At 42.8% G+C, this 23,976-nt stretch overlaps 1 protein-coding gene across 1 annotated transcript; it reads right to left on the bottom strand.

The window, feature by feature from the left end:
* Nucleotides 1-514: 514 nt before the first annotated feature.
* Nucleotides 515-2,485, bottom strand: LOC124674943 (7-deoxyloganetin glucosyltransferase-like). The gene is made up of 2 exons (XM_047210995.1): nt 1,817-2,485; nt 515-1,598 (listed from the first exon to the last, which is right to left on the bottom strand). Exons 1-2 carry the CDS (start codon nt 2,340-2,342, stop codon nt 661-663), a joined length of 1,464 nt encoding a protein of 487 aa, XP_047066951.1. The 5' UTR covers nt 2,343-2,485; the 3' UTR covers nt 515-660.
* Between the last annotated feature and the right edge of the window lie 21,491 nt (nt 2,486-23,976).

The following is a 23,976-nucleotide window of genomic DNA, read 5'->3' as shown; positions in this document are numbered from 1 at the left end:
TTAGTGTATTTTGCTTTTTCCAGTTAAATTTTTGTGTCAAAATTTACACTAAAAAATACAAAATATAGTACAAGTGAAACTTAGGTGGAATCCTACTTGACACCCTATTTCTCTGGCCGTGATAATAGGAATGCGAACTTTTAACACCCCTGACACAAAAACCTTTTCTTGCTTTTTTGCATCTTAAAATCAATTATAGAGTTACAAACTTACGGTGATATGGCAATGCATGCATTGGCCCATTTGTGTGTCCTATGGACTTTTGTTGGTGTCACACCGAGATGCTTCTTGAGAGAGAGTATTGCGTGGATAAAAACACATACAGTCGCATCATATTGCGTTCTCTTTAAGATTGCTAGTTCTATATCAACAGAGAATTAGGTTTGTTCTACGTTAATTCTTGCACATAAAAGTTACACATGGGTGTGCACTTACACGTGAATAGGAAATTATTATATATTTTTCTCTCAATTATACATGAAATTGGCTGACCGAGAATTAGGATATCTTTAGATCGATCAAGAACTAGGCACCTCCCATCTTTAATTCATGTGATCTCTCAAATTATGCCCCAAATTTGAAATGGAAAGGGGTTGGTTACAGACCCTCCCATATTATTCATGTAAAACTAGGGAGTATAGATAGCGACGCGCATGTGTTTCAAGCCAGCAGCACCTCATTGATGAGCCTGTCAACATTTCGTATAGACCGTCCGTCACGCCGCGCGGACGCCACCGCGCTGTCCCGGAGCTCCATGACGCGGCGGCGCATCTCTCGCCCCTTCTCCCCTTCCATGGCCTCCCGTATCACCCCCTCCACCTGGGCCCTCCTCACCTCATCACCGATCTCCATCCCAATGCCCCACTCGGTGCACTTGTACCGGCAGTTGGTCTGCTGCTCCGCGAAGAAGGGCCAGCACACCATGGGAACGCCGCCGCAGATGCTCTCGAGCGTGGAGTTCCACCCGGAGTGCGTGAGGAACACCCCCACCGCCTCGTGCTCCAGCACCTTGGCCTGCGGACACCACGTCGACAGCATGCTGCGCCCCTCTGTCTCCGAGGAGAACTCCGGAGGGAGCGTCGCCTGGTCACCCTTCACGAGGTCGGGGCGCACGTTCCAGAGGAAGGCGTAGCCGGTGTTGGCCAGGCCCCACGCGAACTCCAGCAGCTGCTCGTTGGACATCACTGTGATGCTCCCGAAGTTGACGTACACCACGGAGCGTGGGGGCCGGCCGTCGAGCCACTGGAGCGGCGCGTCCTGCTCCTTCCATAGGCTGGAAGCGAGGGTGGCGACAGGGCTCTCGTCCGGCACGTTGTTGCGGACGGTCAGGTGGAGTGGCCCTGCGGTGTAGATGGGCGGCACGAGCCTGGACATGGCGTCGAGCAGGGGCGCGTCGAGCTCGTCGAAGGTGTTGATGAGTACCCCCGATGCCTGCGACATGGCGGCCGTCTCGTGGATGAAGAAATTGAACATGATGTCGTCCGGGTCCGTGGTGCGCACGAAGCTCGGGAGGTCGCGCAGCCGCAGGTCCTTGGGTACCGCCGGTATCCAGTCGATGGTCGTGTCGTCCAAGTATCCATTGCTTAACTGCGCCTCGTCTGCACCAGCAACAGCAGCTCATCTCAATTATTTATGCTGTACATCCATATCGGTGACAAGTAAAGTAATACTTAGCACATACACAAGGAACTTTTGCGGAAGGATAGTGACAAATCCAGAGACTACATGTGTTGCTTGCTAATTGAAGAAAGCAGCTGTTGTGTATATATGTGAACATATAAACATCGACTGTAGAGATATGGTGCTACGTACGTACCTTTGAGAGGGATGATGCCACGGTCGCGTAGATCCTTGTAGTGGTAGTAGGTCATGAAGCCACATGCGCTGGCGGTCCAAAGCGTGGCGCAGCGGAGGCCGAGCTCCCGCGCGGCGCGGAGGGCGAAGGACATGACGCTATCGGCCACCACGCAGGTGACCGGCGGCAGCGCGCCGCCAGAGTTCTCAGCCTCCTCGTTGAGCTTGGCGACGAGCTCCTTGAGCCTGGGGAGGGAGGTGGTCATGGTGTAGTAGCACAGCGAGGGGATGTCCTGCGTGGCCTCACGGTCGGACGGCGGGAGGCCGTCGGCGATGGCGGCGAACCGGAACGCCGGCACGCTGCCCAGCGCGTCCGCGCCCTGCGAGCGCAGCAGGCGGCGGTGGTTGAACTCGTTGTTGACGAAGGTGACGTGGAAGCCCCGGGTGTGGAGCAGCTTGGCTAGCTGCAGCATCGGCGTGATGTGCCCCTGCGCCGGGTACGGGACCATCACGGCGTGCGGCCTCTCCACTGGCGGCGATGACCCCATGGCGAGCTACCCTGCTGTTGCTTCGCTCGCTCTTGCTCTCTCGCTTTGTCACTTGTTGCTTCGGCTTCGTTTCGCCTGTGCGCCTCACGTACGCCTGTGCAGCTGTGCCACATGAGCTCCTAACGAGCTTGGTACAAATAGTACGGCGCGCGTGGTGCTGGCCGTGAACATCTTCACGTGCTCAGAGATTGTTGGGTCCAATCCCCACTTCAGTAGTGACCGATTGACAGGTCGCCGAGAGATTTTTTGGCTTCCTCAATTATTGTTGTGGATTTTTCTGTTTTTTTTTCTCGAACGGTGGTAAAAATTTTGTCACCGTTCATCAAATAAAGCGAAAGGTTTGGCAAGTACTCTCGAGGATAAGTTTACATGGCGGATTACTCTTGTTCAAACAAAAAACATTGTGGATTACTCTCCCAAAAATTACAAATCTAAGAGGTTTCGTTCCTGTGGAGACCCAAAGCTTCGCCTCGCTCTTAATTATCTCAAGTAGAATGGACGGGGGGTGCGGATTTATTGCTGACGATCCTTACTTTTCGCTCTTTCCAAACCATCCAACTAACTGGCATGGTGATATTGGCTATAGCTTTACCGTTTGGAATGCCCGCCCTTACCCGACATGCATGCTTGTCCATCAAGCTTTGAGAGAAATGTCTATCGTCCACTCTTGGGTGGAAAATGAAAGGGAGCCTGAGCCACTCCTTGACCACCCCCCAAAGCCTCTTGGTATAGTGACAATGGGAAAATATGTGCGCCGTCATCTCTTGGGTTTGTTTACAAAGAAGGCAAATCTCACAATTGTTCCATCCCTTTTTCTCTAGGCGATCCGCCGTCCACAACATATTACGAAGATCCAACCATGCAAAGAACTTCACCTTTGAAGACGCCCACACTTTCCAATACATTCCCCATTGGCCGTGAGGTTCCAAAAGATATGGTCTTCAATATCCTCATTTAGATGACTGCTATTAAGATGCCCCCATAAGAGGATGTACTCATGAATGTGTTGCATGGTCAAGTTGAAGTCCATCTTGGTTTTTGAAATACAAACATTGTTATGCAAGGCTTGTTTGACACTCTACTTCTTCCTCGTGGATACTTAAAAAATTAGGGAGGCAGGGGAGGGAGGGAGGCAAGGGGATTCGCAAAAGGGTGCAATTTTCCCTTCGTTTTTTTTGTTTGGAAATTACAGATTACTACTCATTTCCTCCAAAAACATATTGCCCATAATTTTAGTTAGGCCAAACTTACAAAATTTGGCCAAGTATATAGAAACAATGGGAATATCTAAAATATAAAATCAATTCTATTAGAACCACCATAAAACAATCAATTCTATTAGAACCACCATGAAACAATGGGAGTATATGTTTATATTATATGTATTTGGTGTTAGAGATGTTGATATATTTTTTCTAATTAGTACTTAATCAAAACTTATAAAACTTAACTTTGACAAAAGCAATAATATGCAACCTATCTTGAAAGGAGGGATTATTGTTGTGATGGCTGGACCATTATATCCACGCCCATTCTCTTTTTGGCGTCGTATAATTTCTTTCGACTCAGATTGATTGTCTTGATGTCATGATCGGTTGTTTGAACATTCCACAGGTTCCAAGAAGATGGGCACACTTTGTGTGCATGTGGTTTGCTCGCTTGCTCTTGCTCTACTGCTCTATTGTACTGGCAAAAACCAGCAGGATTTGTACAAATAATCTCATCTGTACTAGATTTACTATGGGCGTGATTGGTTGCTCGCAAGCCCCTTTTTCATAGTTGTTGGACCAAAAAACGGGCGTTTGGTTGGCTCGCCAGAATTTCTGCAGCGCATGAAAATTAAATTGGCCCAAAAGTTAGCCAGGAAGGCACGCTTGATTCGGCGGTTTGTGTTGGGACAGGCGTTGACGACCGCAAATCGACGAAAGGCTTGTGCATGGGAATCGCGGTGGAGATGGCAGGAGCTGGAAATTGGATCCTCGTTTAGGCGCTCTAAGTAGCCTCACCGTCCCACATAGTTGGTTACGACGGCAGTGATTTAGATCTGTGGCACCGACAGCTCCGAGTGGGGAGATTTCCGGCACCGGCTGCCTCTCGCGGTCCCGCGAGTGTGGGTATCACAGATCTGCAGGACCGGTGAGCTGTCATGGCCTTCATGAACCTTTGATTCATATCGTCTCTAGGTCCGGCGGAATGAGGCTTGCATCAAAGAAGACTGTAAGCACCTATAATCTAGTGCCACCTCTACCGTTAGTGCTTTAGCTCGTTTTCTGAAACTTCATTCCCCGATTTAGCTCATACGTATGCCACATCGAAATAATTTGGCCGAGTTGTTGAGGCTCTTTGTTCAAGAGGGTGGCCGCGTAGCTGTGGTTCAAGCCTGGATCCTTTTGATGCTCAAGAGAGAGAGAGAGTTGTCTAGATACTAGGCCCCACGTCACATATGCACCAATGCTTCACCGTGACAGAGAGAGGATGAAAAATCTGAACTACATCTACAACAATGGCGATGTAGAAGTTGTGAACATTCTTAGGATGAAAAGAGCGGCTTCTAACCAACTTGTGCAGACAATAAGGTCAAGCAAGTTGCTCAGAGATAGTACCCACACCTTCATCTAAGAGCAGTGGCTATGTTCCTTCATGTTCTTGGGTATAACCAAAGATTCCGAGTGATTCACAGCTCTGGAGGAAATCGACTCATACAGTCTCTTGGTACTTCGAGAAAGTCATGTATGCTACTGGAGAACTCATAGGAGAGATGATCAAGCCGCCATCTGCAAACACTCCCACCAAGATCAAAGATAGTTACCGCTGGTTTTCATATTTCAAGGTGAGCAATTCTATCTTACAGTCGATTACACAATTGTATGGCACTGACACCTAACAATTTGTTCATGTTCATGTGAGGATTGTATTGGGGCGATTGATGGTACTCATATCACTGCAAGAGTGCCAGAAGCCAAGCTCATGCTTACAGGGGGAAGCACCACTCCAGTCAAAATATGCTTGCCGCTGTTGATTTTGATATGAGGTTCACATATGTGCTTGTTGGGTGGAAAGCTTCAGCTCATGATACAGCGATTCTTGCTAACAGATTGGAGAGACATGACGGCCTCCAAGCCCCCGAGTGTAAGTTCTACCTAGCTGACGCCGGATATGCTTGCTGCCCTAGATTTCTCCCACCGTTCAGGTCAACACGGTACAATCTCAGTGAGTTCTCATCAAGGTTCTACCCACAAAATGCCGAAGAACTTTTCAATCTTACACACACTAGCTTTAGAGTCACTATCGAGAGGGCATTCGCTGCTCTAAAGAACAAATTTAAGATCCTTGATCAGAAGCCGTTTCGCACCTTCTCCACCCAAGTTAAGCTTGTTCTTTCATATTGTATTCTGCACAACTGGATCTTAGGGTGGTGTTTGGATGAGTTCTCCCATAGAAGAATCTTGGCGAGGTTGATGCTGGCCATGGTGTCGGTGCCACCGATAAAGAGTCTTGGAGAAGAATGAGATGTTCCTTGACATATTGTGTCTATAACTAGTACTTGGGTGTTGAACTACCATTTGATATTAGCTAGGGCTAAACTACATATCTATGTCACTTATTTGAAGGTAGCTAGGGCTGAACCCGATGTTATTTTAATCTTGCTTTTTAGTTTTATTTGCTCTTATGCTGCCTGCTAATTCTGAGGTATGAGCAGTAATGTCACCACTTCGGAGAAAAGGTATCTAGAACACGGACCGTATACAACCAAACACTTATAATTTACATGTTCTTACCCAGATTCCATCACAGTTTCCAACCAATCAATATGCACAAACGAGCCAAAAAAAAATGTTAACAACCAAACTATGTGCGATTTAGAGATCTAGACTTGGTCCGGTTATTCATGACTCCAAGAAAAAGATCTCGCCTCTTGTGGATAAATTCCGCGAGCAACCAATCAACCCCTATGCCTATGGACATGATCGGACGGTTCTCCGTCCTTCTCAAGCCATTGATATAATCAACACCGATGAGATTGACAAGGAGTCAGGAAAAAAAATATACTTGTTCAGCATAGCGTCGACTTCGTCACGAGCTAACTATAGTACTGCAATTTACCCAACCCTAATTTTAACGAGCTAACTATATTTGCAACCATAGGTCCGGGTCCCCACTTCCCACGCTCTTTCATTGCTGGAACAACAAGCCGAGATGATTGAGGAGTGATGCGTGCAGTCGACACGTCCGTTGGGAACCCCAAGAGGAAGGTGTGATGCGTACAGTAGCAAGTTTTCCCTCAGAAAGAAACCAATGTTTATCGAACCAGGAGGAGCCAAGAAGCACGTTGAAGGTTGATGGCGGAGGAGTGTAGTGCGGCGCAGCACCAGGGATTCCGGCGCCAACGTGGAACCTGCACAACACAATCACAGAACTTTGCCCCAACGTAACGGCGAGGTTGTCAATCTGACCGGCTTGCCGTAAACAAAGGATTAGATGTATAGTGTGGATGATGATGGTTGTTTGCAAAGAACAAGTAAAGAACAATTGCAGCAGTTTGTATTTCAGATGTAAAGAATAGGACCGGGGTCCACAGTTCACTAGCGGTGTCTCTCCCATAAGATAGCGAGATGTTGGATGAACAAATTACAGCTTGGGCAATTGACAAATAAAGAAGGCATAACAATGCACATACATATATAATGATGAGTACTATGAGATTTAATCGGGGCATTACGACAAAGTACATAGACCGCTATCCAGCATGCATCTATGCCTAAAAAGTCCACCTTCGAAGTTATCATCCGAACCCCCTCCAGTATTAAGTTGGAAACAACAGACAATTGCATTAAGTATGGTGCGTAATGTAATCAACACAAATATCATTAGACAAAGCATCGATGTTTTATCCCTAGTAGCAACAGCACATACACAACCTTAGAACTTTCTGTCACATCGTCCCGCATTTAATGGAGGCATGAACCCACTATCGAGCATAAATACTCCCTCTTGGAGTCACAAGTATCAACTTGGCCAGAGCCTCTACTAGCAACGGAGAGCATGCAAGAACATAAATAACATATATGATAGATTGATAATCAACTTGACATAGTATTCAATATTCATCGGATCCCAACAAACACAACATGTAGGATTACAAATAGATGATCTTGATCATGATAGGCAGCTCACAAGATCTAACATGATAGCACAATGAGGAGAAGACGACCATCTAGCTACCGCTATGGACCCATAGTCCAGGGGTGAACTACTCACACATCGATCCGGAGGTGATCATGGCGATGAAGAGACCTCCGGGAGAAGATTCCCCTCTCCGGCAGGGTGCCGGAGGCGATCTCCTGAATCCCCCAAGATGGGATTGGCGGCGGCGTCTCTGGAAGGTTTTCCGTATCGTAGCTCTCGGTACTGGGGGTTTCGCGACGGAGGCTTTAAGTAGGCGGAAGGGCGGAGTCGGGAGAGTCACGGGGGGCCCACACGCTAGGGCCGCGCGGGCCCCCCTTAGGCCGCGCCGCCCTAGTGTGGCGGCGCCCCGTGGCCCCACTTCGTCTCCCTTCCGGTCTTCTGGAAGCTTCATGGAAAAATAGGCCCCTGGGCGTTGATTTCGTCCAATTCCGAGAATATTTCCTTACTAGGATTTCTGAAACCAAAAACAGCAGAAAACTGCAACTGGCTCTTCGGCATCTCGTCAATAGGTTAGTACCGGAAAATGCATAAATATGACATATAATGTGTATAAAACATGTGAGTATCATCATAAAAGTAGCATGGAACATAAGAAATTATAGATACGTTTGGGACGTATCAAGCATCCCCAAGCTTAGTTCCTACTCTCCCTCGAGTAGGTAAACGATAACAAAGATAATTTCTGAAGTGACATGCTATCATAATCTTGATCATACTATTGTAAAACATATGAGATGAATGCAGCGATTCGAAGCAATGATGAAGATAATGAGTAAACTAATGAATCATATAGCAAAGACTTCTCATGAATAATACTTTCAAGACAAGCATCAATAAGTCTTGCATAAGAGTTACTCATAAGCAATAAATTCAAAGTAAAGGCATTGAAGCAACACAAAGGAAGATAAAGTTTCAGCGGTTGCTTTCAACTTAAACATATTTATCTCATGGATAATTGTCAACACAAAGCAATATAACAAGTGCAATAAGTAAACATGTAAGAATCAATGCACACAAGTTGATACAAGTGTTTGCTTCTAAGATAGAAAGAATAGGCAAACCGACTCAACAATAAAGTAGAAGATAGGCCCTTCGCAGAGGGAAGCATTGATTACTATATTTGTGCTAGAGCTTTTTATTTTGAAAACAAGAAACAATTTTGTCAACGGTAGTAATAAAGCATATGAGTTATGTATAAGACATCTTATAAGTTGCAAGCCTCATGCAGAGTATACTAATAGTGCTCGCACCTTGTCCTAATTAGTTTGGGTTAACACGGATTATCATTGCATAGCATATGTTTCAACCAAGTGTCACAAATGGGTACCTCTATGCCGCCTGTACAAAGGTCTAAGAAGAAAGCTCGCATTGGATTTCTCGCTTTTGATTATTCTCAACTTAGACATCCATACCGGGACAACATAGACAACAGATAATGGACTCCTCTTTAATGCATAAGCATTCAACAACAGCTTAATATTCTCATAAGAGATTGCGGATTAGCTGTCCACACCGAAACTTCCACCATGAATCATGGCTTTAGTTAGCGGCCTAATGTTCTTCTCTAACAAGTATGCATACTCAAACCATTTGATTGTGAAAACCGCCCTTACTTCGGACAAGACGAACATGCATAGCAACTCACATGATATTCAACAAAGGTAAAGTTGATGGCGTCCCCGTAAAACATGGTTACCGCTCAACAAGCAACTTATTAAGAAATAAGACACATAAGTACATATTCTTCACCACGATAGTTTTTAAGGCTATTTGTCCCATGAGCTATATATTGCAAAGGCAAAGAATGGAAATTTTAAAGGTAGCACTCAAGTAATTTACTTTGGAATGGCGGAGAAATACCATGTGGTAGGTAGGTATGGTGGACACAAATGGCATAGTTATTGGCTCAAGGATTTGGATGCACGAGAAGAATTCCTCTCAATACAAGGCTAGGCTAGCAAGGTTGTTTGAAGCAAACTCAAGTATAAAAGGTGCAGCAAAGCTCACATATGAACATATTGTAGCTATTATAAGACTTTATATTGTCTCCTTGTTGTTCAAACACCTCAACCGGAAAATATCTAGACTCTAGAGATCAATCATGCAAACCAAATTTTAACAAGCTCTATGTAGTTATTCATTAATGAGTACAAGGTACATGATGCAAGAGCTTAAACATGATCTATATGAGCACAACAATTGCCAAGTATCACATTATTCAAGACATTAAACCATTTACCACATGCGGCATTTTCCGTTTCCAACCATACAACAATGAATGAAATAGTTCAACTTTCGCAATGAACATTAAAGATGAAGCTAAGAACATATGTGTTCATACGAAACAGCGGAGCGTGTCTCTCTCCCAAACAAAGAATGCTAGGATCCGATTTTATTCAAACAAAAACAAACAGACGCTCCAAGTAAAGCACATAAGATGTGACGGAATAAAAATATAGTTTCACTAGAGGAACCTGATAAGTTGTCGATGAAGAAGGGATGGCTTGGGGATCCCCAAGCTTAGACGCTTGAGTCTTCTTAAAATATGCAGGGATGAACCACGGGGGCATCCCCAAGCTTTTACCTTTCACTCTTCTTGATCATATTGTATCATCCCCCTCTCTTGACCCTTGAAAACTTCCTCCACACTAAACTCGGAACAAACTCATTAGAGGGTCAGTGCATAATTCATATATTCAAAGGTGACATAATCATTCTTAACACTTCTGGACATTGCACAAAGCTACTGAAAGTTAATGGAGCAAAGAAATCCATCAAACATAGCAAAACAGGCAATACGAAATAAAAGGCAGAATCTGTCAAAACAGAACAGTTCGTAAAGACGAATTTTAAAGTGGCAGCAGACTTGCTCAGATGAAAATGCCCAAATTGAATGAAAGTTGCGTACATATCTGAGGATCACGCACGTAAATTGGTAGATTTTTTTGATTTTTCTACAGGGACTACTGCCCAAATTCGTGACAGCAAGAAATCTGTTCCTGCGCAGTAATCCAAATCTAGTATTGGCTTTACTATCAAAGACTTTACTTGGCACAACAATGCAATAAAATAAAGATAAGGAGAGGTTGCTACAGTAGTAGACAACTTCCAAGACTCAAATATAAAATAAAGTGCAGAAGTAAAATAATGGGTTGTCTCCCATAAGCGCTTTTCTTTAACGCCTTTCGCCTAGGCGCGTAAAGTGTGAATCAAGTGACATCAAGAGATGAAGCATCAACATCATAATTTGTTCTAATAATAGAATCATAAGGTAACTTCATTCTCTTTCTAGGGAAGTGTTCCATACCTTTCTTGAGAGGAAATTGATATTTAATATTACCTTCCTTCATATCAATGGTGGCACCAACAAGTTCGAAGAAAAGGTCTTCCCAATATAATGAGACAAGATGCATTGCATTCAATATCCAAGACAACAAAATCAACGGGGACAAGGTTATTGTTAACCATAATATGAACATTATCAATCCTCCCCAAAGGTTTCTTTATAGCATTATCAACAAGATTAACATCCAAATAATAATTCTTTAATGGTGGCATGTCAAGGATATCATAAATTTTTTTAGGCATAACAGAAATACTTGCACCAAGATCACATAAAGCATTACAATCAAAAGCATTGACCCTCATCTTAATGATGGGCTCCCAACCATCTTCTAACTTCCTAGGAATAGAAGTTTCAAGTTTTAGTTTCTCTTCTCTAGCTTTTATGAGAGCATTTGTAATATGTTTTGTAAAGGCCAAATTTATAGCACTAGCATTGGGACTTTTAGAAAGCTTTTGTAAGAACTTTATAACTTCAGAGATGTGACAATCCTCAAAGTCTAAATCATTATGATCTACAGCAATGGGATCATTATCCCCAATATTTTGAAAAATTTCAGCAGTTTTATCAGTTTCAGATAGCTTTAGCAGTTTTAGGCAATTTTGCACGCTTTGCACTAGGAGTAGTATCATTGCAAACACCAATTATTTTACCATTGATAGTAGGAGGTGTAGCAACATGTGAATCATTAACATTACTAGTGGTGGTAATAGTCCAGACTTTAGCTACATTATTCTCTTTAGCTAGTTTTTCATTTTCTTCTCTTTCCCACCTAGCATGCAATTCAGCCATCAATCTAATATTCTCATTAATTCGAACTTGGATGGCATTTGCTGTAGTAACAATCTTATTATCAATATCCTTATTAGGCATAATTTTCAATTTTAAAAGATCAACATCAGAGGCAAGACTATCAACCTTAGAAGCGAGAATATCAATTTTATCGAGTTTTTCCTCAACAGATTTGTTAAAAGTAGTTTGTGTACTAATGAATTCTTTAAGCATGGCTTCAAGACCAGGGGGTACACTCCTTTTATTATTGTAAGAATTCCCATAAGAATTACCATAACTATTACCATTAGCAGAAGGATATGGCCTATAGTTGTTACTAGAATTGTTCCTATAAGCATTGTTGTTGAAATTATTATTTTTAATGAAGTTCACATCAACATGTTCTTCTTGGGAAACCAATGAAGCTAAAGGAATATTATTAGGATCAACATTAGATCTACCATTCACAAGCATAGACATAATAGCATCAATCTTATCACTCAAGGAGGAGGTTTCTTCAACAGAATTTACCTTCTTACCTTGTGGAGCTCTTTCCGTGTGCCATTCAGAGTAATTTGTCATGATATCATCAAGAAGCTTTGTTGCCGTCCCCAAAGTAATGGACATAAAGGTACCTCCAGCAGCTGAATCCAATAGGTTCCGCGAAGAAAAATTCAATCATGCATAAAATGTTTGGATGATCATCCAAGTAGATAGTCCATGGGTTGGGCAATTCTTTACCAAAGATTTCATTCTCTCCCATGCTTGAGCAACATATTCATTATCTAATTGCTTGAAATTCATTATGCTACTTCTCAAAGATATAATTTTAGCGGGAGGATAATATCTACCAATAAAAGCATCCTTACATTTAGTCCAAGAATCAATACTATTTCTAGGCAGAGATAGCAACCAATCTTTAGCTCTTCATCTTAAGGAGAAAGGAAACAATTTTAATTTTATAATGTCACCATCTACATCCTTATACTTTTGCATTTCACATAGTTCAACAAAATTATTAAGATGGGCAGCAAGCATCATCGGAACTAACACCGTAAAATTGCTCTCTCATAACAAGATTCGAAGAAAGCAGGTTTAATTTCAAAGAATTCTCGCTGTAGTAGCAGGTGGAGCAATAGGTGTGCATAGGAAATCATTATTATTTGTGCTAGTGAAGTCACACAACTTAGTATTCCCAACAGTACCCATTTTAGCAGTAGTAAATAAAGCAAACTAAATAAAGTAAATGCAAGTAACTAATTTTTTTGTGTTTTTAATATGGAGAACAAGACAGTAAATAAAGTAAAACTAGCAACTAATTTTTGTGTGTTTTGTTTAAGTGCAGCAAACAAAGTAGTAAATAAAGTAAAGCAAGACAAAAACAAAGTAAAGAGATTGGAAGTGGAGACTCCCTTGCAGCGTGTCTTGATCTCCTCGACAACGGCGCCGTAAAAATAGCTTGATGCGTGCGATCGACACGTCCGTTGGGAACCCCAAGAGGAAGGTGTGATGCGTACAGTAGCAAGTTTTCCCTCGAAAAGAAACCAAGGTTTATCGAACCAGGAGGAGCCAAGAAGCACGTTGAAGGTTGATGGCGGAGGAGTGTAGTGCGGCGCAACACCAGGAATTCCGGCGCCAATGTGGAACCTGCACAACACAATCACAGAACTTTGCCCCAACGTAATAGCGAGGTTGTCAATCTCACCGGCTTGCTGTAAACAAAGGATTAGATGTATAGTGTGTATGATGATGGTTGTTTGCAAAGAACAGTAAAGAACAATTGCAGCAGTTTGTATTTCAGATGTAAAGAATAGGACCGGGGTCCACAGCTCACTAGCGGTGTCTCTCCCATAAGATAGCAGATGTTGGGTGAACAAATTACAGTTGGGCAATTGACAAATAAAGAAGGCATAACAATGCACATACATATATCATGATGAGTACTATGAGATTTAATCGGGGCATTACGACAAAGTACATAGACCGCTATCCAGCATGCATCTATGCCTAAAAAGTCCACCTTCAGGTTATCATCCGAACCCCCTCCAGTATTAAGTTGTAAACAACAGACAATTGCATTAAGTATGGTGCGTAATGTAATCAACACAAATATCCTTAGACAAAGCATCGATGTTTTATCCCTAGTAGCAACATCACATCCACAACCTTAGAACTTTCTGTCACTGTCCCGCATTTAATGGAGGCATGAACCCACTATCGAGCATAAATACTCCCTCTTGGAGTCACAAGTATCAACTTGGCCAGAGCCTCTACTAGCAACGGAGAGCATGCAAGAACATAAATAACATATATGATAGATTGATAATCAACTTGACATAGTATTCAATATTCATCGGATCCCAACAAACACAACATGTAGGATTACAAATAGATGATCTTGATCATGATAGGCAGCTCACAAGATCTAACATGATAGCACAATGAGGAGAAGACGACCATCTAGCTATTGCTATGGACCCATAGTCCAGGGGTGAACTACTCACACATCGATCCGGAGGCGATCATGGCGATGAAGAGACCTCCGGGAGATGATTCCCCTCTCCGGCAGGTGCCGAAGGCGATCTCCTGAATCCCCCGAGATGGGATTGGCGGCGGCGGCGTCTCTGGAAGGTTTTCCGTATCGTGGCTCTCGGTACTGGGGGTTTCGCGACGGAGGCTTTAAGTAGGCGGAAGGGCGGAGCCGGGAGAGTCACGTGGGCCCCACACGCTAGGGCCGCGCGAGCCCCCCTTAGGCCGCGCCGCCCTAGTGTGCCGGCGCCCCGTGGCCCCACTTCGTCTCCCCTCCGGTCTTCTGGAAGTTCGTGGAAAAATAGGCCCCTGGGCGTTGATTTCGTCCAATTCCGAGAATATTTCCTTACTAGGTTTCTGAAACCAAAAACAGCAGAAAACAAAGAATCGGCTCTTCGGCATCTCGTCAATAAGTTAGTGCCGGAAAATGCATAAATATGACATATAATGTGTATAAAACATGTGAGTATCATCATAAAAGTAGCATGGAACATAAGAAATTATAGATACGTTTGGGACGTATCAAGGAGTCATACCATCTCTAGTCGTGTGTTCCAAACAATGTCTGGCCAAAGCGCCGCGTCGCTCATTTGGGGGAAGCCGTCGCTTCATGCCACGTTTGGGACGCGGCACCTCCAAATAGTTTTTGTTAACCAAAATATTAATCAAACTAGGCTCGCTGCGTTCAAATGGCATAGTTCAAAGTTCCCTCCATTAGTTTGTTGCGTGCGCCATTTTGAATATTACAGATTGCCTTCTTCACCTTCGTCTTCGGATCTTTTAGTGCCATGACTACTAGGGCTGACTACGAAGCGGCGGCGATATTTTGGGCGGGAAAGAGTATCGATGAGCGGGAAATGTGGTAAACTCAAAGAGTTAAGGAAGATATTATAAAGTACTTCCCAACATAATGTCATCCATTCGAGATTTTTTTCTCAAAGGAAAACCCTAGTTGACATTCTATATTGTTTCTTAAGAAATGAATGTAGAAATCAATTATAAGTTGTCCAAATAAAAGAGAGGGAAATATAAAGAGCCTATGGATGTTCTTAAGACTTCAAAATCTTTAATTTGAACTGGATTCCATTTTTAAAACATTTCAAATATATTGTTCATTCTATTAAATTCTTTCCTACTAGGAAAGTATACCCTAAAAATCTATTCTAAAAAAAGGAATGTAAAATCTTTGAAAACATATTAGAGCTAAATATGTAAATCTATGGAAATATTTGATGGTGAAAATATTTACTTTGAACAAATTGATTCATAGGTTTAAAAGCCATTTGAATCCTAGATATTCAAATGTGAGGAAATAAATAGCCCCAAATCCATTACCAGATATTTCGAGGGATGCAAAAATACCTCTTAGTCTCATTCCTAATAATTCAAATAGTGATTGAATTATACAAACCTCCTGAAACCAGAATAAAATTCAAAATAGAATTCAAATTCAAAAACTAAAATGGAAAATAGAAAGATAAAAAAAATAAAAAATAAGAAAGAGTCAGGCATGCAGAAACCCATATAACAAGCCCATCTAACACCTAGTCTACGGCCCACCTCAACCCCAAATGCCATCGCACTTAACTCCACCTTGACCAAGGGGTTTTTTCGCAAAACCCTCTATCTATAAAAAGGATGTCAGAACAGTTGTGTGCATCTATTGATGCAGAGGCTGAGGAGATACCCCATTTCAAAAAAAATAAAAGGATGTTAGAGAATTATATAAATTCAGATGTATCTATACAGTAATGAGTGTCTAGAACTCTAGATACATATAAATTTAGACACACTAATGACATCCTTTTATGGATAGAGGTACCCCCATTTCAAAAAAATAAAAGGATGTCAGAGAATTATATAAATTCAGATGTATCTATACAGTAATGAGTGTCTAGAACTCTAGATACATATAAATTTAGACACACTAGTGACATCCTTTTATGGATAGAGGTAGTAGACGAGCGAAGCAACTCGTTATCATCATCTCCAGTACTGGCGCGTTGCTATTGATCAACCAACATGATCACATCGATTCAACGCGACCAAACTGCCTCCACGTGGGTATAAATAAGTCGTTGTCGTCCAAGTCAAACCCTAGTCTCCATTTTCTCCAATATGTCCTCTATTTCATCATCGGCCAAAACCCTAGCCTCCAGACCATCGTTTAGGACCTTCCCAAGCTTCGTTGAGTAGAAGTTGAAAAGCACTGTGTCGAGCGAAGTGTCTTGTACGAAGGAATCACTGAGGGGAGGCTTCAATCGACTTAATCAAGCATTTCTACTCCGATGCCGACACTTAGAAACCTAGACGGTGCACTCGTGTCCGGACATCTCCATCTTAGTTGAGCATACCTTCAGACTCACGTGAGATTCCGCATCTCGAGCACCCTCTAGTTCATCCGGGGGTAGTCCCTAGAGTAGGATTAGATCTTCGACGGAGATGCTCCGCCGCAGTAGAGCTTGCCGTCGCAGGGGAGGGGTAGGGCGCCCCCGGCTAGGTTGAAGTGTAGGGTCGGAGGGATTTTTCTGAACGAGGGGGAGGACGAGGAGGCAGATGAGCTGATGTTTGGGCCCTACATCCATTAGTGGGCCCTACGCTTATTGCGACACATCAGCCTAACAGTGTGAAGATTAGGAAGCCACATCATTATTTATTCATTTGTAGCGGGTCCCACCGATCAGTCACTGTTTTATCGACATCAACTTGTGGTAAAAATAAATGAAAACCAGCGATCTTTTTATCCGTTGCCTAAAAGTTAATTTTCTCTAGGCAGATGGGTGACATCATTATTGCTTTCAAGGATGTCACAATAGAATGATTCCGGACAGGAATTAGGTGCACATGGGTGCCAGTGCTCACTCCACTTTTAGTTTTTTGAAAATTTAAAAATTTCACACTTTATGTTTTAAAAAATCATGGCGTTAAATATGTAGATATATGTTCATGAGAAGTGTATGCAAAAAAGTCCCGGTGAAAAATACTTTAAATTTTGGGAAAATACAAAAAACAAATTTTGTCTTTGTTATATTGTTCAAAATACAAAGTATTTTTAACGAGATTTTTTTGCATACACCCCACCCGTATATATCTATCTATATATTTAACGTCATAATTTTTTGAGACTTAAAAACGTGAGATTTAAAATTTTCAAAAATTTAAAAGTGAGGAGAGTATGGTGACTACGTGTCAAAGACACTTTCCGAATGATTCCCTCTACATGCATCCATGCATACCAGCATTGTTGGCGTCACTGTTTTGGATACAAGGGAGATTTGGCCAGACGTCGATGTCAGACGTATGGTCATATCGGCGTCTCGCAAAGCAAGCAGCAAATCAGTGTTCCTCGTTTGATAGCCACGCGCATCCCGTGTGTGCCACCGCGTCGCTAGCTTCTACTATCGGATAGATGCTACAGGGGATGACTCGGTCACCGTCCCGATAACGCTGGAGACGATGCGACGGGTACGGTGCGGAGGTCCCGCACGCGCACTCTCAGCTTGTCAATTCACAAGAGAAAACGCACGGAAGATTTGTGAGCAATTCGGCGTACTCTGCCATTATTTGGTCGTCGGCTGGCACTTCTTTGAATAGTACTCTTTCGCTATGAGCTTCTTACTGGCCACACTAGCTACCATGTGCATCCTAAAGCGACTAGAATTTCTAGCTCGAAAGTGGCTCGACGTGGTTACCATTGGAGCTAGAGGAATCAACTCTGCAATCTTGATCTCTAGCTAGAATCAATTTCAGTTCTCCGATTATAGTGAAAGGTAAGCTTACTTTAGGTTGTTTACACAACGAGACGACGGCAACATAAAAAGAAAATACTTGCTGCACCTCGGTGGAGCATCGCGAGCATTTATTTGGACGGCATATCTGATCCACCTCTATTTAAGCAGGTCATTTGTTCAATCCGTAAGAAGTAGGTGACTATTGTTCTGTAATTATGTGCACAACGTTAGGGCATCTCCAGCGGCGCGACGCATTTCGGAGGCCCAAAAGTGGTCGCGAGCGTCCGTTTGCGTCGCCCCGCGGACATATTTTGTCCGCTCGTCCGTTTACGTCTGGGTGTGCTCCCACCGGGGCGATCCATTTTTTGAATTGCAACATAGTAAAAGCATTGAAAGTAGTACATAAAAATGTATAAAAACTATACAGAGTAGATCTATAGGCCAAGACTACTTGCTTCCTGACGGGCCGGCACCGTCGTTGCGTCGCTCCGTCGCCTGCTTCTCCGCCGCCTCCCGCGCGGTCGCTATGGCTCGGTGCGCCGCTGCGTCCTCTTGCAGGCACTACTCCAGCCTCGCGTTGGCGGCGTCGTCCTTGAGCGTCTCGAAAGACTCGACGAGGGCGCGCTGCTCCGCCGCCTTCTCCTCCGGCGTCGGCGCATTAGGGTCATCGGAGGACCAAGATATCTCCGAGTCGGAGTCCTCTGCTGCAGCGGCGGCCGCCAGCCTGCGCTATTCCAGCTCGGCGTCCAACGCCGCGTGGCCCGCCAGCTCCTCCTGTGCTTCCTTCTCCGCTTCAGCCAGGGCCGCGGTGTCCCTGACCGGGTGGAGGAGGTCGGTGCTGTCTTCGGAGTCGAACTCCTCGGAGGAGCTCGACGCCGGAGGAGGTGGAGTGGGAGGTGATGGCGTGTATTTCACACGTTCGTTGGGCAACCCCAAGAGGAAGGTATGATGCGCACAGCAGCAAGTTTTCCCTCAGAAAGAAACCAAGGTTTATCGAACCAGGAGGAGCCAAGAAGCACGTTGAAGGTTGATGGCGGCGGGATGTAGTGCGGCGCAACACCAGGGATTCCGGCGCCAACGTGGAACCTGCACAACACAACCAAAGTACTTTGCCCCAACGAAAAAGTGAGGTTGTCAATCTCACCGGCTTGCTGTAACAAAGGATTAACCGTATTGTGTGGAAGATGATTGTTTGCAGAGAAAACAGTAAAAACAAGTATTGCAGCAGATTTGTATTTCAGTATTAAAAGAATGGACCGGGGTCCACAGTTCACTAGAGGTGTCTCTCCCATAAGATAAAAGCATGTTGGGTGAACAAATTACAGTCGGGCAATTGACAAATAGAGAGGCCATAACAATGCACATACATGTCATGATAAGTATAGTGAGATTTAATTGGGCATTACGACAAAGTACATAGACCGCCATCCAACTGCATCTATGCCTAAAAAGTCCACCTTCAGGTTATCGTCCGAACCCCTCCAGCATTAAGTTGCAAAGCAACAGACAATTGCATTAAGTATGGTGCGTAATGTAATCAACAACTACATCCTCGGACATAGCGCCAATGTTTTATCCCTAGTGGCAACAAGCACAACACAACCTTAGAACTTTCTCGTCACTGTCCCATGTGTCAATGCAGGCATGAACCCACTATCGAGCATAAATACTCCCTCTTGGAGTTAAGAGCAAAAACTTGGCCAGAGCCTCTACTAATAACGGAGAGCATGCAAGATCATAAACAACACATATGTAATAACTTGATAATTAACATAACATGGTATTCTCTATCCATCGGATCCCGACAAACACAACATAGAGTATTACGGATAGATGATCTTGATCATGTTAGGCAGCTCACAAGATCCAACAATGAAGCACAATAAGGAGAAGACAACCATCTAGCTACTGCTATGGACCCATAGTCCAGGGGTGAACTACTCACTCATCACTCCGGAGGCGACCATGGCGGTGTAGAGTCCTCCGGGAGATGAATCCCCTCTCCGGCAGGGTGCCGGAGGAGATCTCCGTAATCCCCCGAGATGGGATCGGCGGCGGCGGTGTCTCGCAAGGTTTTCCGTATCGTGGTTTTTCGCATCGTGGGTTTCGCGACGGAGGCTTTAAGTAGGCGGAAGGGCGAGTCGGGGGCTGACGAGGGGGCCACACCACAGGGCGGCGCGGGCCCCCTTGGCCGCGCCGCCTTGTGGTTTGGCCACCTCGTGGCCCCACTTCGTATGCTCTTCGGTCTTCTGGAAGGTTCATGGCGAAATAGGCCCCTGGGTCTTCGTTTCGTCCAATTCCGAGAATATTTCGTTACTAGGATTTCTGAAACCAAAAACAGCAGAAAACAACAACTGGCACTTCGGCATCTTATTAATAGGTTAGTTCCGTAAAATGCACGAATATGACATAAAGTGTGCATAAAACATGTAGGTATCATCAATAATATGGCATAGAACATAAGAAATTATCGATACGTCGGAGACGTATCAAACATCCCCAAGCTTAGTTCTGCTCGTCCCGAGCAGGTAAAACGATAACAAAGATAATTTCTGAAGTGACATGCCATCATAATCTTGATCATACTATTTGTAAACATATGTAGTGGATGCAGCGATCAAAACAATGGTAATGACATGAGTAAACAAGTGAATCATAAAGCAAAGACTTTTCATGAATAGTACTTCAAGACAAGCATTAATAAGTCTTGCATAAGAGTTAACTCATAAAGCAATAAATCAAAGTAAAGGTGTTGAAGCAACACAAAGGAAGATTAAGTTTCAGCGGTTGCTTTCAACTTGTAACATGTATATCTCATGGATAATTGTCAACATAGAGTAATATAACAAGTACAATATGCAAGTATGTAGGAATCAATGCACGGTTCACACAAGTGTTTGCTTCTTGAGGTGGAGAGAGATAGGTGAACTGACTCAACATAAAAGTAAAGAGAATGGTCCTTCAAAGAGGAAAGCATCGATTGCTATATTTGTGCTAGAGCTTTTATTTTGAAAACATGAAACAATTTTGTCAACGGTAGTAATAAAGCATATGAGTTATGAAAGTTATATCTTACAAGTTGCAAGCCTCATGCATAGTATACTAATAGTGCCCGCACCTTGTCCTAATTAGCTTAGACTACCGGATCTTTGCAATGCACATGTTTTAGCCAAGTGTCACAATGGGGTACCTCCATGCCGCCTGTACAAAGGTCTAAGGAGAAAGCTCGCGTTTTGGATTTCTCGCTTTTGATTATTCTCAACTTAGACATCCATACCGGGACAACATGGACAACGAGATAATGGACTCCTCTTTAATGCATAAGCATGTGGCAACAATTATTATTCTCATATGAGATTGAGGATATGTGTCCAAAACTGAAACTTCCACCATGGATCATGGCTTAAGTTAGCGGCCCAATGTTCTTCTCTAACAATATGCATGCTCCAACCATAAAGGTGGTAGATCTCTCTTACTTCGGACAAGACGGACATGCATAGCAACTCTCATGATATTCAACAAAGAATAGTTGATGGCGTCCCCATAAACATGTTTATCGCACAACAAGCAACTTAATAAGAGATAAAGTGCATAAGTACATATTCAATACCACAATAGTTTTTAAGCTATTTGTCCCATGAGCTATATATTGCAAAGGTGAATGATGGAATTTTAAAGGTAGCACTCAAGCAATTTACTTTGGAATGGCGGATAAATACCATGTAGTAGGTAGGTATGGTGGACACAAATGGCATAGTGGTTGGCTCAAGTATTTTGGATGCATGAGAAGTATTCCCTCTCGATACAAGTTTTAGGCTAGCAAGGTTATTTGAAACAAACACAAGAATGAACGGTACAGCAAAACTCACATAAAAGACATATTGTAAACATTATAAGACTCCATACCGTCTTCCTTGTTGTTCAAAACTCAATACTAGATATTATCTAGACTCTAGAGAAACCAAATATGCAAACCAAATTAGCAAGCTCTAAGTGTTTCTTCATTAATGGGTGCAAAGTATATGATGCAAGAGCTTAAACATGAGCACAACAATTGCCAAGTATCAAATTATCCAAGACATTTTAGAATTACTACATGTAGTATTTTCCAATTCCAACCATATAACAATTTAACGAAGAAGAAACTTCGCCATGAATACTATGAGTAGAGCCTAAGGACATACTTGTCCATATGCTACAGCGGAGCGTGTCTCTCTCCCATAAAGTGAATGCTAGGATCCATTTTATTCAAACAAAACAAAAACAAAAACAAATCGACGCTCCAAGCAAAGTGCATAAGATGTGATGGAATAAAAATATAGTTTCAGGGGAGGAACCTGATAATGTTGTCGATGAAGAAGGGGATGCCTTGGGCATCCCCAAGCTTAGACGCTTGAGTCTTCTTATAATATGCAGGGGTGAACCACCGGGGCATCCCCAAGCTTAGAGCTTTCACTCTCCTTGATCATATTGCATCATACTCCTCTCTTGATCCTTGAAAACTTCCTCCACACCAAACTCGAAACAACTCATTAGAGGGTTAGTGCATAATAAAAATTCACATGTTCAGAGGTGACACAATCATTCTTAACACTTCTGGACATTGCATAAAGCTACTGGACATTAATGGATCAAAGAAATTCATCCAACATAGCAAAAGAGGCAATGCGAAATAAAAGCCAGAATCTGTCAAAACAGAACAGTCCATAAAGATGGATTTTATTAGGCCACCAGACTTGCTCAAATGAAAATGCTCAAATTGAATGAAAGTTGCGTACATATCTGAGGATCATGCACGTAAATTAGCTTAATTTTCTGAGCTACCTACAGGGAGGTAGACCCAGATTCGTGACAGCAAAGAAATCTGTAATCGCGCAGTAATCCAAATCTAGTACTTACTTTACTATCAAAGACTTTACTTGGCACAACAAAACTCAAAACTAAGATAAGGAGAGGTTGCTACAGTAGTAAACAACTTCCAAGACACAAATATAAAACAAAAATACTGTAGTAAAAACATGGGTTGTCTCCCATAAGCGCTTTTCTTTAACGCCTTTCAGCTAGGCGCGTAAAGTGTAACTCAAGTAACATCAAGAGATGAAGCATCAACATCATAATTTTTTCTAATAATAGAATCATAAGGTAACTTCATTCTCTTTCTAGGGAAGTGTTCCATACCTTTCTTGAGAGGAAATTGATATTTAATATTACCTTCCTTCATATCAATAGTAGCACCAACGGTTCGAAGAAAAGGTCTTCCCAATATAATGGGGCAAGATGCATTGCATTCAATATCCAAGACAACAAAATCAACGGGGACAAGGTTATTGTTAACCATAATATGAACATTATCAACTTTCCCCAAAGGTTTCTTTTTAGCATTATCAGCGAGATTAACATCCAGATAACAGTTTTTCAATGGTGGCAAGTCAAGCATATCATAGACTTTCTTAGGCATAACAGAAATACTTGCACCAAGATCACATAAAGCATTACAATCAAAATTTTTGACTCTCATTTTAATGATGGGCTCCCAACCATCCTCTAGCTTTCTAGGAATAGAAGTTTCAAGTTTTAGTTTCTCTTCTCTAGCTTTTATGAGAGCATTTGTAATATGTTTTGTGAAAGCCAAGTTTACAGCGCTAGCATTAGGACTTTTAGCAATTTTTGTAAGAACTTTATAACTTCAGAGATGTGGCAATCATCAAAATCTAAATCATTACAATTTAAAGCAATGGGATTATCATCCCCAAGGTTGGAAAAAATTTCAGCGAGCTTTATCACAAGTGGCTTTCAGGTAATTTTGCGCACTTTGCACTAGGAGTAGAAGCATTGCCAACACCAATTATTTTACCATTAATAGTAGGAGGTGCAGCAACATGTGAATCATTAGCATTGCTAGTGGTGGTGATAGTCCAAACTTTAGCTACATTTTTCTCTTTAGCTAGTTTTTCATTTTCTTCTCTATCCCACCTAGCACGCAGCTTCAGCCATTAATCTTATATTCTCATTAATTCTAACTTGGATGGCATTTGCTGTAGTAACAATTTTATTTTCAATATCCCTATTAGGC

Source organism: Lolium rigidum, chromosome 7 (genome assembly GCF_022539505.1).
Source record: "Lolium rigidum isolate FL_2022 chromosome 7, APGP_CSIRO_Lrig_0.1, whole genome shotgun sequence".
NCBI classification, from domain to species: Eukaryota; Viridiplantae; Streptophyta; class Magnoliopsida; order Poales; family Poaceae; genus Lolium; species Lolium rigidum.
Note: the sequence above shows the minus strand (reverse complement) of the source record. Positions and strands in the feature narration are given on the sequence as shown.

What these genes read in the sequence shown, in the direction of transcription:
- LOC124674943 (XM_047210995.1), bottom strand. Translation starts at nt 2,342, where the DNA reads ATGGGGTCATCGCCGCCAGTGGAGAGGCCGCACGCCGTGATGGTCCCG. An exon ending in TGGCATCATCCCTCTCAAAG is followed by an intron (nt 1,599 to 1,816) that starts GTACGTACGTAG and finishes TTGCTGGTGCAG; the next exon opens with ACGAGGCGCAGTTAAGCAAT.